The sequence below is a fragment of the Strix aluco genome, chromosome 18 (genome assembly GCF_031877795.1).
Source record: "Strix aluco isolate bStrAlu1 chromosome 18, bStrAlu1.hap1, whole genome shotgun sequence".
Classification (NCBI taxonomy): Eukaryota; Metazoa; Chordata; class Aves; order Strigiformes; family Strigidae; genus Strix; species Strix aluco.
Window position 1 is genome coordinate 3,914,413 of NC_133948.1, and position 13,814 is coordinate 3,928,226.

The following is a 13,814-nucleotide window of genomic DNA, read 5'->3' on the forward strand; positions in this document are numbered from 1 at the left end:
TACAATTGTTTCGTATTATTTTTATGTATGTGTGTGTATTTGTGGGTTGTTGGCTTTTTTTTAAAACTGTTTCAGGTATTTTGGTTTTTTTCCATGTGACTTATGAAACTCCCACGAGATAAACTTGACAAGAATTAGGACGGGCTGATAATTAAGGAGACACATTTAAGAAACAGCTGACCACAGTGAGTGGCAGCACTGATTTACTGGAATGCACTTTTACTTTCCAATTGAGAAACTGATAACAAGCCCTGGGATTACAATGCAGGAAATGCTGAAGTTGCAGCTTCACAGAGACCTCTGAAACACAACTCCGAGACGCTTGTTTTTATTAAGAGTCTGTAGAGCTTTCTTAAGAAGGCACTGTCCTGTATTCCACCTACGCTGCTTATTTTTCCCTACTTATTTTCTTCTTTATACTTTCAAGTAGACAAAACCCACCCAACCAACCAAAAACTAAACTCTGCACTTTCTCCTACAGCACAACATCCTCTCTACAGCTTCAGGGATCTATTTCATAGTCACTGCATTTTCTTCATGTATTGCCTTTATCTACATCTCAGTGTTACCACAAGAACAGACTATTCTTGTAGTAATTCAGGAAAATGCATCCCTTGTACAAAAAAATAGAAGATATAAACAGTCTCACACAGAATATACAGTAGGTAGTATGTGTATATATATATGTATACACACACATACTTTATATGCATATATACACACACAAAAGAAAAGTTGTCAGTTTGTGGCGGGGGCAGAAATCAAATGTTTGCAGGGCTAGTTAGTCTCTTCTGAATCACTTGCATACAAATTATCCAGACTTACACCTTTTACAATGCAAGTCAGACTGTGTCTATAATTAACTTTCAGTAACTTCCAGATTATCTTCTAATGCAATAAAGTCTAGAGAACAGAACATCTTTCCCACAGATTCAAAGTTCAGCCATATTCAATTCTCAGTGGTATGGAAAAATTCCCACAGTAATCACATTTACTGTATAGCGGAACTTTATTCCACACTATATATTCTCAAATTACGGAACAACAACTTAAGAGACCTGACATATGTAGAAGCTTTTTCACCTGATTCAATCTTGCTTGCAAGGTCATTCTTCCACCAGAACAAGGTATCCGACTCAATGCAGCCTCAATCTAACAACAGAAAATACTTCAGCTGTAAATTATAGTTTCAAGAGCCAATATAAGTCTTCGTAACTCATCTTACAAAGAGAGGTGAGGTGTACAGATTACAGATACATGTCCAGTCTTGTTCTTAAACACTAATTTATGTTACTGTAATACTGTGCCGTACAAAGCTGATAAAAAAGTTAACATTCATAAGCAGACCCTCTCAAGGATCATTTTGAAGAGAGCACTCTTAATTGCCAGAATAACCTTCCTTGTTTGAAAGGCCAATTTAAAGCACTGTCCATTAAGGAAGAAAGTCAATTCACTCCAACCCTTCCATTCACACTGTGCTTATGTTAAAGTGACTCTCCTTTAATGAAGTTCAAGTCCAGAAGAGGACTGGAGTATGGGAAGTAGAGCAGGGAATGACAATGGCACATTCGTAGGGTAACACTAGAAATTGGGTATCAATTTCAGCCATGCATTACATAGGTATACGGCTACATCCCTCACCTCTCATACAACAATTATGTTTCGTCACAACTTTAAAATAAAAAATAATCTTTGCCTGTTGCTTTTCTTGAGTCAGCTCATCAAAAAGCCTCTCTGTTTCAGCCAGAGTCTTAATCCTTGCTGTGTATTTGAAGTCTCCCTCACAAGGTGATAGCACTGGCTCATACTTTTGTGCTACGCTCCTCTCGTCCCAAGCTGTCGTTTTCTTCATTCCAGTATTGACGGATTCAGCACAAGAGCTGTGTCTGACACCTGAATGCTGCCTTCCTGTTAATAAAATAGGGTTCTTTTTAGTGGTTTGTAATTGCCTGTGAAATTATTACATAGGACAGAAAAAGAAACTAATAACAAGAAAATCAGTATGATCTCAGAGGTATATAAACTGAGGATAGTGACTAGCAAAGCCTCATTAACTTGCCTTAAGCAAACTTTCCAGAAGAATGCAAAACATTTGTAAGGGTCATCTTCCAAGTGATCTTTATAACACAGCATATTTTTCGGTTAACAAACAGCTTACTGTACTGTGCTAATTAGGAATTATTTCCACTGGTACAACTTTTCTAAATATCACCAAGTAGACTAGTTGTCATGAAAACACTCGTCTAAATAAATGCATTAATAAAAACAAAACCAGAACATTGTGACAAGAATTACAAAAGTGAGAAAAGATTTGGTTCAATCAATCATTTAAAAAATCTGAAACAACTGGCTTTATTATAGTTATTCTTTGCTATCTGTAATGCAATCTTTAACAATAGAATTTTATTAGTATGTCTCAGTATGTACATCTTAATATAGACCCTAGTAAGATATGCATTGTATAACTGAGTTAAGCATAGGGAAACATATTGCCCTTCTTTCTCAATTTAATTATTTTTGTTGTTCCATTGTGTTTGTGCACACACACATATACATAAAAATAAAATACTGTATGAATGATATTCCTCCGCCTACAGGAATAAGATGAGATTTAGGGGATTTTTAAAAGTTGGACTTCATAAATTGTCAGCTTTCTATTTAAGCAGCTGTTACCAATGTAAAAGAAATTATGGTAAAAAAACCAGTTTCCCCCCATTCCCCCATTTTGACAGATTACCTTCTACATCATCTAGTGAGAGAAACTGGAGCCTTTTTCTTGGATTATTGTGCTGTAAAGTAGATGTAGGACCAGTTTCCAGGTCATCTAGAAGTATATCAAATCTACAGAGCAGGAAGCACACAATTACTTGCTAGAAATCATATATCAAGCAATACAATATTTCCTATTTTTTCACCTTTTGGTTAAACAAACAAATTTCTTATAAAACAATTTGTATCCCACAGGCATTGCAAGTCTTCCAACTACTGCTCATAGTACCAAAATACCTCGTTCATGTGACTTTCTTTCAGAAGCAGGCCAAGCTGTCACTCCCAAACACACTAAGCTCCCACGTTGTCATCCTCAAGAACTATTAAAGTGGTGCTACACATTTCTTCTTCCTCATGTGCATGTCCTACACTTTAATCTCGCAGGTAAGTAAGTTCTCAAACTCTACAAGCCTTGCCAAGCAAAGATCTCTATAAAAACCATAGTATCTAGTACAGTTAGCAGAATTTTTAATGTATTTTTAACATGCTTGTAGGTGCCGTGACAGGTACGTAGACACTACTTTCAACTCTTGTTTACATGACTTGATAAGTGGCATGTAGATCTGGACTTACTCCACAGAACAATTCTTCTGTAACTTCTTTGTCACTGATCAATGTTGTGTCAATAGTAAACCCAACATATCATCTTGGTGAATGCTAAAGACTGGAAATCACTCTTGATTTTTCTTGCCAGATTTAAAAAAAAACCCAAAACCCTTGGTTTTATATTCAGAAATCTTCACGACTCATTTTTGAGGACTTTTAATGAACAAGAAACAGCAGCATTAAGCCTGCATAAATATACTGCTTCTATAATAAAGATCAGAACACAATTGTATTCACAAGGCTCATACCTTGTCACCGTGTTTTCATTTTTGCTAAGCAAATGGCTAAATCCAGGAGAGAGGTTTTCTTTTGGAGATCGTTTTGGGCTGTATGTCACAGACACTGGCGCCAACATTATCTCTCTTGTTGCTGCAAAAGACAAAGTATGTTTAACTACCTAAAACTTCTCCCAATGCAGTATCTCCCACTCAGGTGATCAGATGTTTACATCTTAAAACAACGCTTTTCAAAGCTGTCTACATGTTTATTTAAATTAGATGAAAAGAGCATTGCAACACAGAAAAATGAAAATAAACTTAGAACTCTCACATTTTCTATGATTGTAGACAAGCTTTTTTTTCAGACTATCTGTTAGAATAATTCAGAAATCCTATTTTTCTTTCTTCTAGAGCAGCCGTTCATTATTTGCTTCTACTTTTTGAGTAACACAAACCAAACTTTGGAAAAGCACTTACTTGGAGTATTTGATTTCCTGTTTGAAGGAGGAAGGGATGATGACCTCTGGCCAGAAGGGGAGCTGTACCGTTTGGGTCTGTGTTGGTCTTTACCTTTCTCAGGGGATCTGTTAGCAACTAAAGAAGTTTCAACAAACCCAACAGTTTGACGTCGATTTGATGTTTCTAATTAAAAGGGAGAAGTTATTATATTAATCAATCCTTTTCAATACAAGGACTCACAAGTATTCTCCTGTACTCAGCTTTTACTGTACAAAGACTGAACTTAGTCTGGCTCATGTCAACATATTTGTGCTGTTTTGCTCAAGTCTCACTTTCTGCTCATCATATTCATGAAACAGACAGTTTAACTCATGAAAGGATGCTTTGTAGTGTGGGGGGAGAAATGCTGCTAAATAACACTCGTTTAATGAAGAGACAGCGGAAAGCAGGACAAACGCATCTTTTGGGAAAGAGGGTTTGTGTACCCGCCTAAACAAGAACATAAGTATTTGAGACAGACTCAACGTTTTCTAACTACAAGGCTTCCTACATCAGTGTTGTTAGAACAGCTCAGTACAGTCCTACAGTACACATGCCAGCTTTCTTACTAATATTTCGATACAACACCTTGAGGACAACACTAAAATGGATGTACAACCAGCCAGAGCTTTGTTAGAGCTCCATTAACTGTTTATAAATACTTAGATATTCTTAGAAAAAGGACACTAACTACTCTTTAGCTTGAGACCTAACAGCAACCTTTGCATTCCCCCTGTTTCAAACAAATCACTATATCATTTTGAATTTCCTTAGGAAAACTCCAGAAGTTTGCATGCTAAAACTCTTTTTATCACATCACTCAAGCCTGATGGACTTTAATGCTGAGAATAACAAAACCAAAAGACATGCAAACAAAGAAAAGCCAGTAAAGACAAGTTCAGGAATATAAAAACAAAAGTTACTAGCTGATGAGTCTTCTTTTTCTGTCTGTGTACCCCAATCTTTAAATGCTTTTCTTTCTTCAAGTTCTTTAAAGGCTTTTATAATTGGTGCTTCTGACATGTCATCTTCTTTCTTTTCTATTGTGTTTGTTGAAGAGTCTTCTTGTGAGGAGTCTTTTTCAGGAGGAGAATGGTGCCTTACAAGAACATGAGGAAGTGGAGGGGAAAAAAAAAAGGATCAAGTTTTTTTACTTTATTTCCTATATCCAAATACTAGCTGAATAAACAAAAAACTGGAAAAATTTAGTTTTGGATTTACAGTCATCAAACCAAGAATTTTAAGAGTGCTTTTTAGTTTCAGCCAAGATCCTCAGAGGATTGTGTTATAGCCCATGCAAGAATCTAAAGTTGAACAGCGTGAGTTAAATTTGGTGACTTGACATGTTCTTAGAACTAAATACATCCTGACAGAGGCTTTAGGAGCTTGTGAGGAAGAAATCAAACTACTGAGAAATTATACCCTAAATTACACCTGGAGCTTCACACTGGAGGAAGGCTGCAGCCAACTGCTACAGCTCACATCCAGTACGACACAGCACGCTGTCTCCAAACTCAGAGTGGAACTGGACACAGACATGGGAAGTGTAAAGACAGCGGTGCAAGATGCAGTTGAAGCTTTCTGATATTTCAGGGAAGGTACTGAAAGCTGCTGCTGCTGCTTGCTTCATACCAGGTTAGCGAAGGAAGAAAGATGTTTTGTTTTTAAGGAATTGTATAGCATCTACAACATTGAGAAATTTTTTTAGAACTCTACTTAACAAGCACAAAAATCTAAAAATATGAATCTAGTCAATTCCGGATAAAACTATTTTTAGAAGTGTTCAACTCTACATCATAGTGGAGACTGAAGGAAACCAACTCACCTAGAAGGAATATAGGTTTCTTCTAATCTGTTATCTTTGGGGCTTTCCTGGACTTCCAAAGGCTGGCCAGTGAAGATTGAATACTCTGCTCCTGGTATCAACCACTTTCGCCTGCTGACATCAGGAGTTGCCAACTTGCTATGGGAGCAAAAAACTTCAAAATTATGAAAGGCTTTGGAATTTTTTCTCTTTTTTTAATTTAAGAAAAAAAATTAAGAAAATCCGGCTATTTATTCTAAACAGAAATAACAAGAAATATACAATAAACTTGTAAATACTGTGGAAAAATAACTGCTTTTAAAAACATGTTTGTGAAGTAAAATTTAAAAAAAAAAAATCATATGTTGAGGCTTCAGTCTAAATTACTCAATATGCTCAGAACGCAGAACTCCACAGAGATCATCTTGTAATTTAATGTTGCTTACTCAGACAGAGGTTTGGGTAACAAGTAGTTCTCAACTAATTAAACAAAAACATTTTGGTGTAGTTTACTCCAATAGTTCAGAGAATCTGACCCCAGCTTTCCCTTTGACCCCGTTTGTTAGAAAAATAAAAAATAAAAACCAAACAACCCAAACAAGAAAAAGTCTCTGTTGATGACCTGAGAGTGATAAATATTAACTAATAAGCATCAATGAGTATATTACAATCTTTATTATCTTGAAATATCAAAAGAAAAATGTGATTTTTATACACAGGAAAGTAGATGATAAATAGGAAAAAAGGGTTCTTGTTTACACGGGCCATGAACCATAACTACTATTCTGTAGATCTACCCTGCTGTGCATTCAATTGGAATGAGGATTTCTTTGAGCCTTTGAGATCAGTTAGGGACAGATTAACTCCCAAATCCATACTGGCTCTTACATTCTCCTCCCTGATGAACATGGTCTTCCTTTTTTCTGTTCACTGTTGAGGGATCTTGTTCATAAATATTAAAATACATCTAAACAGAAATCTGTCCCTGTCCTACACTACTTGCATCTTCACAGTCATCAAAAATCAGATCCCCCCCAAAATACTGCTGTTCAATATATACAAATGGACATCCACAAAACACATTACGTTATCATTTTTGTGCTTCACAGCATCAGTGCTGAACTGGGAGAGACCCCAAAGAAGCCATAACTAATAAAAACCAAAGAGGGACAAAGCTTTTCCAGGTCTTCAAAACATTAAAAAAAAAACCCCAAACCCCCACCCACAAACCAGAACACAGGCCAACTTGTCAATTTTAATTTCTTTCACATAAATTCACAATTCAAACTAGAGTATGAATTCTAATTGAACTTCCACTCTACTCTCAGGATACCTGTACAAACTATATTCAGAAACATAAAAAGGGAGTAATCAGCCTTTCAAATCAATGACAAAGACACAAAGAAAAACTTCATCGTCTAATTGGACTATTAGATTTTATTCCCAAAATCTTTGTTGAGCATGGGAATCCCTATTCAGCTGAGCAATTGAGACCTATCAAACACTCATTTGAAAAGTCTACAGACAGTCTGGCAAGTCACACATGTATTATCCAAAGTATTTATTTGGTTTTAATAATTTCTTGTCATGTGAAGTCTCTGGATTATGTCACAGGGTTTTAATCCAGTTTAGCCTACAGACTAACATCATCTTGATCCATTTTTAGCCAAAACACATTAAAAAGTATTCTAAAACACATGACCTGTTTTCACATTGTTGGAATATTCACTTACTTGGCACAAGAGGTTCTTAAACGATTTTCAGTAATATGGCGAAGTTTCAGCATATTTTCATGTTCTACCTGCTTGAGCTGAGCTTCAAGTTTTGAAATTGTCCTAATGTGGAAGTAGCAAAGGTGCATTATGATTTAAATGACATAAACAATATATCAGATTTCTTAGAGTTTACTCATTTTTATTCAGATATCCTGGGTGAAGCAGAAGAACAAGAGTAACTACTACATTTTTATCTATCTATAAGTATTTGAATTCTAAGTTAAATAAGTTAGGTAACCTAGCTAGAAAAACAGGACCAGGAGATATTGCTGTGGATCAAAGCATTCACCTCAGAGGGGTTGGGGAAAACAAAACAAGAATTTTCCTCCTTGAAATGATGTACTTATAAAAAGGTCACCCTGACTCTGGATTTATTGAGTGGCTCCTTCTCCTGTGTGTCACTCAGGTAACTCCACCAATCCGCTGCTCAGGCTCTTCACATGATTTTCCTCTCTCCCACATACTGCAGTCCACATCTTCATTGCCCTTTGGCAATGCACACAGTCTTAGGCATTCCCCACTTGGAGAACGGAAATACAGGGTTTTGGAGCAGGATATGAAGAAAAAAAAAAAAAAAAATCTCTCCTTTTCCATACAATTTCACCAGTCTGGAGTGATTCCTAGTACTGAGAATCAGGCAGGAAAAAACAGAAGCACCGATAGAAATACTTGGCTGAACTGTCCTTCACGCTATCTTCATTTCCTCAACAGTCCCAATAAAAATTGAAGGCAGAGTGGTTTTGGCTTCCTTTTATTCCTTCCTTTAATTCTTCCTATTCATTCTTTCTATTCTTCTTGAAAAATTCAGGTGATCTGAGCAGCAAAGAACAGGACTGTGACATCTCCCGAGTATCACATTTGCTATTTTTCTGGTTTTGGCTGAAGACCGTGCAGAGGTTAATGCGTGGTGGCAATGACATTTGGAATCAATTTTGAGGTGAAACTTGTAGCCCCATTTCTAGAAGAATCATCAAAACCCACGCATTAAAAAAAAATTAAAAAATCATCTTCCGAACAGTCTGGGTTTCAGCTGCTCATATAAAAACATAAAAGGAAATTACAGCAACACATACCCACAAAAGAAGCTCAAAGGGAGATGAATGACATGAAACATCACCTCATTACAGTTCTATACTGCCTGACCTAGAGCCCTCTCAGATGTTCTCTCCTCCCACCTCTCCAGACTTTCCCAAGCAAGTGCTGTTTAACACCTTTGACAAGGAGCAGCTGAGAAATCCCAAACTAGAGGATATGTTTAGAACTGTAAACCCCTTGATGGTCACATACATCTTGGCTAGGGCCTACCCAGAAAGTATAAAGCTCAATGGATTTCTGTTCTTCCAACCAAAAAATAGATTCAGGTAGCATGAGGGACATCCACAGGAGATACTATTCCTGCTCTATACGTGGAACTCCTTTCTGCCCTTTATTCATGCCTAGGAGCCATAATCTTGAACAGCAAACTCCTGTCAGCATCCTCGCTCCTGAAAACCAGAACAGAGACTGGTTAGCCGAAGATGGGGGTTCCTGAGAGAACAACTGCAGCAGTAAAAGCTTGAGCAGTGGACTGGCTGGGCCAGCTGAGTGACAACCCTCAGGAAGGAAGCAATTCATTACATCCCACTGGAAGATGTCGTGATTGAGGAAGTAGAAAACACACATATCCTAAAATAAGATTTTTATAGTGTGTACAAAGTAACAGAGCAACATGAAATGCTTCATAAGATGTAATTAAACTTGCAAGATCTACAGCCTTCATAATCTAGGAATAAATGTTTAGGCCATAGTCTGTATTTCATATTGTTAAAATAGTAATAAGACAGTTTCACATTTACCTTTTCAAATCAGAAATCTGCGTGTTTGCATCAAGCAATTTGTTTTCAGTTGTATTTAATGTATCCTACAAGTACACAAGGAAAAAAGTAAAAAACCTAGAAACTACAGAAATGTATTAAAAGAAAAACAAGTAACTCCACATCAGTCTTGAAAACAATACATTAAATACACCTTCCTATTTGACAGGGAGGTCCATTAAATTTCTTTGGCTTTGACTTTGCAGTATTTTTGCTGTCTATGACTGGAAAACAACACAGTCCAAACTCCCTCCAGGGCTCTGAAGATGTAGTAAGCAGCTATCACTTAAAATAAATATGGACCTTTCCATTTGATCTTTTGTGAAATAATTAATTCAGTTAATTCTGTGGCACATTATCACACATTTTTTATGTTTCTTTAATTAACTAGCATGTACTTACCTTAACTCTTTCATGTTCTTTTCCAAGGGACTCATATTCTCCTAAAAGCTAAAACAACACAAAAAAGAACACACAAACCCACACTGAGACCATATACAATTAACAGTTTTGCTCATTGCTGTAAAATTATCTAAATTGCTTGTCTAACATCTGCAGAAGCACTACAGGGGATACAGAGTGTACTTTAATAGTATTTGTGAAGTTCTAGCATCTTCTAACTGAAAAAAAGTTATAGACAGGACAAGAGGAGACAGAGCTACTTACACAATGTATTTCTAATTTTCAAATGATTTATCTCTAAAGAAACAGAGGGAGCTGAATGAACCAATAAAATTCCTCACTGACTTTAAAGCTGACTTTGTATTTTGAAATTTTAATTGTAAAAAGGAGTTAAAGTGTGAGGTAGCTTTTCCAGCTAATACCCATTTTGCCAATCCATTTAAGCACTCCATAAAGGAACAGTTCCTTTGATTCAGTCTAAAATCGTACACAATTAACAGTTTTAGCAAGTTGTGATGACTTATGAAAGATTTGGTCCATCCCCACTAACCTTGAGAGTAACAAATAACTTTCTAAAAAAAAAAAAATTCCTGTAATATCTCTAAAAGTAAAATGAATAGCACATAAAGTAATAAAATACCAGAGACAGACTATGACAAGTGTTATCACATCAGTACACACTTGCTGCCTTAAATAACTGGTTTTAAATATCTGTTAGGTCTGTGGTATCACCCAACACCTAGCCTACTAAGTAGTCTGCTGAATAATTTCTGTTCTCTTAGTTGTGCATTAAGACATTACAATAGTAAACTTTGAGTAGTTTTCCAAAGCACCCAGGACTTGCCACATTCATAACATGCTGTGCAACTTTGCTCATTTTCTTACTTACATTTTGAAACATTTTATTTTCTTCCTTTAGCCTTGTATTTTTATTATCAGATAACTTGTAAGCCTTTTCAAATGCTTCCTCTAGATCTTTAAGCCTCGATTTTAGTCGACTGATAGTGTTATCCTTCTCTTTATTATTTGTGCGCATTTCTTCAATACGTTCTTGCAAAACTTTGGAAGTATTACTGACTGCATAAAAGCGTTCTCTCCAATCTGCCTGTAGGAGAAAAAGCATTCGTTATAATGCTTACCTAGCAGATTTTTTATTTCAGTACAAAGCATAATCTAAAATCATCTAAATAAAAGACAAGGGCACATCTGTACATGAACTAAACAAGCTTTTGGCTCATTTCTGTGATGTGTAAAGAATAAAAGTTAAGACTAAAAACCCAAAATATGTATTTATTTTATAGGACTTAAAATATCTAGATGTTAGGCCTCTAATCCCAGGTGACTGTCTTGCTTCCAAGCATAGAAAAAATGTCTAAAAAAAAGAATTAGTCTCTCCAGGTGTCTAACTTTCATGACAAAGTGGCCTGTTTCTTTGACCAATAAATGCAGCTACGCAGTCATTAGCAAACTGGTCTGACCTAGCCAGAAAGACTGTATAAACACAGAATCACAGAATCATTTAGGTTGGAAAAGACCTTTAAGATCGAGTCCAACTGTTAACCCAGCATTGCCAAGTCCACCACTAAACCATGTCCCTAAGTGCCACATCTACATATCTTTTAAATACCTCCAGGGATGGTGACTCAACCACTTCCCTGGGCAGCCTGTTCCAGTGCCTGACAACCTTTTTGGTGAAGAAATTTTTCCTAATATCCAATCTAAACCGCCCCTGGCACAACTTGAGGCCATTTCCTCCATATAAAGAGAATATTTTTGCCCCAGTGCAGATGAGGTTTGCTCTTATCACAGCTCTAATAAGAAATCAAAGAGAAAATAATTAAAACAAAATAAATTTTTAAAAAAGTAAGTCTAAAGAGAAACATCATAAAGACATCACAATATTTCACTCTTAAACTCTGTTTGATCCCTGCTAACCTGGAGAGGTTGTTCATAAGTCAAAGTGATAATGATTCGAGTAGGGACTCTTAAGAAACTCAGCTAGGAAAGTCACTGGTGTGACTTTTGGCTGATGCCATATATTAAGGAGAAAGGTTGAAAATAAAAGAGAAAGATATGGAAACACAGATCAGGTTAATAATGAACAAGTGCATTCTCTTACCCTTTTAGTTAAAAAGCAACTTGATTTAAGAACATATACTTACCACTTGCTTTTCTAGCATATTATTCTTATTTTCAAGGGCTTTTATGCGAGCACTTGCTTCATTCAAAGCCGCATCTAATTGGTCACACCTATTTAGAACACACAGATTACAAAAATCTCTTGAAATTTTAAGATAAATCTACATTTTATAGCCTTCTTTCCTTCCTCAAGCATCCCCACAAGTTTTGGGGGGCTGTGACCTCCTCCCCTAGCCTTCAGCCACTGCAGTGAGCACCCAGTGTCTCTGCTCGGAAGGGCTGTGGTGCTCACGGCGGGCAAGCAGCAAACTGGGAACACGGGCAGAGACTCCGGATGGCTCAGAGCCCAAGAGCTGCTGAACCAAAAGCAGCTGAGACACGCCAGAGTTCTACTACAGCTAATTAATGATGCTGTGTGATAATTAATGACTGAAATCGGATCACAAGCTACTTGAACTCAATACATGACTGCTCAGAAGTCACTTTTAATAGTTAGAAGACACTAGTGCTGGAAGATAAGCCCTGAAGAGTCCCAGTTACTCAGACACTTTTTCAATTATTCTGAAGTGCTTAAATTTTGTAAAGTATTTTGGCTTTTAATTTTGCAGTATGTATTTTGACTGGCAATAATTATACACAAATCACATCAAACTTCTCTATATAGCAAACATTCAAGCTATATCTAATGGAATATATAGGCGAGGCACTCAGACTCCAGTAGTAATATCTGATCAAAGAGCACTGACTGACAAATCGGCTTTATAAAGCTGCCAATGAATTCAAGACTGGTCCTATATCATCTGTAGTTTTGACATGACAGGTAAAGAAGGATGATGTTCCCCAGCATGACAGGTGAGCACTATCTTGCCACATAGATAGTTCCATTACAAATAGCCTAGGACTACCTCTGCCTGACAGCCTTTCTTGAGCAGAACTTTTACTGGCTTCTGCAAAAATCAGGTCAAACAAGACCTCTGGTCCAAACATCACACTTGCAAAAATTTTAAACTAATCTTAAACAGCTGCATTAAATAACACAAAATTTATATTTAATAGGAAAATATTAGCATCACAGATGCATGAAATCTTCAGAATTGAAGAGTGACATAAACTTTTCAAGATATTCTAAACAAGCATACTCAGTTTTTAAACTGCAAAGAATCATGCAGCAGAGGAAGTGAACAAGTAAGGACAAACAGTACCTGTCAGCAAGATTTTGATTGATTTTCTTCAAGTCTTCAGATGAAGCAGTTTTATGGCTTGCCTCTAGCTGCTGTTTTAAGCTATGTATCTCAGAGTCATAGTAAGCTCGTAGATCAGCTATGTGTCGAGCATGTTTTTCCCTCAAGTTCTGCCTAATCCTATTTTCAAAATTAAAAAACAAAAAAAATTTTCCAGCTATCCACATGACCATGCACCGCTGTATTCACTCACACATCATGAACTCAGCATACATCTCTCTCTTACAGAGCTTTGTTGCGTTCAAATTAAAGCAAAGAAAGCTTCATCATCTAAGGCATTGGTGTCAGACACCTAAGGCTTGCATAGAAGTCTTCATATTAATACAAATATTAATAATATATACAAATACAATACAAAGCTTTACACTCTCTTCTCTCCTTTGCTAGGCACTAGACACTATGCATGCAAAATTAAATCAGGAAAACCCAAACACTGACTGTCTTGAAACCGTGACCCCTACATAAGCCCTCACACATGGAATTTATACCACATCTGCTTGTCCATGTGC

The 13,814-nt window shown here is 36.6% G+C and overlaps 1 protein-coding gene across 3 annotated transcripts in view; it reads right to left on the bottom strand.

Annotated features, from left to right (window-relative positions):
• Nucleotides 1–13,814, bottom strand: part of MPHOSPH9 (M-phase phosphoprotein 9) — a 32,249-nt gene that overhangs the window by 1,483 nt on the left and 16,952 nt on the right. For all 3 annotated transcript variants that reach the window (XM_074844200.1, XM_074844199.1, XM_074844201.1), the window contains 13 exons: nucleotides 13,267–13,425; nucleotides 12,088–12,175; nucleotides 10,815–11,030; nucleotides 9,926–9,973; nucleotides 9,506–9,570; nucleotides 7,629–7,730; nucleotides 5,917–6,054; nucleotides 5,015–5,190; nucleotides 4,071–4,235; nucleotides 3,624–3,744; nucleotides 2,738–2,841; nucleotides 1,697–1,908; nucleotides 1,084–1,152 (listed from right to left, as the gene is read on the bottom strand). In XM_074844200.1, the coding sequence (XP_074700301.1) occupies nucleotides 1,084–1,152; nucleotides 1,697–1,908; nucleotides 2,738–2,841; nucleotides 3,624–3,744; nucleotides 4,071–4,235; nucleotides 5,015–5,190; nucleotides 5,917–6,054; nucleotides 7,629–7,730; nucleotides 9,506–9,570; nucleotides 9,926–9,973; nucleotides 10,815–11,030; nucleotides 12,088–12,175; nucleotides 13,267–13,425 (1,663 nt within the window). The remainder of the gene's footprint in view (nucleotides 1–1,083; nucleotides 1,153–1,696; nucleotides 1,909–2,737; nucleotides 2,842–3,623; nucleotides 3,745–4,070; nucleotides 4,236–5,014; nucleotides 5,191–5,916; nucleotides 6,055–7,628; nucleotides 7,731–9,505; nucleotides 9,571–9,925; nucleotides 9,974–10,814; nucleotides 11,031–12,087; nucleotides 12,176–13,266; nucleotides 13,426–13,814) is intronic.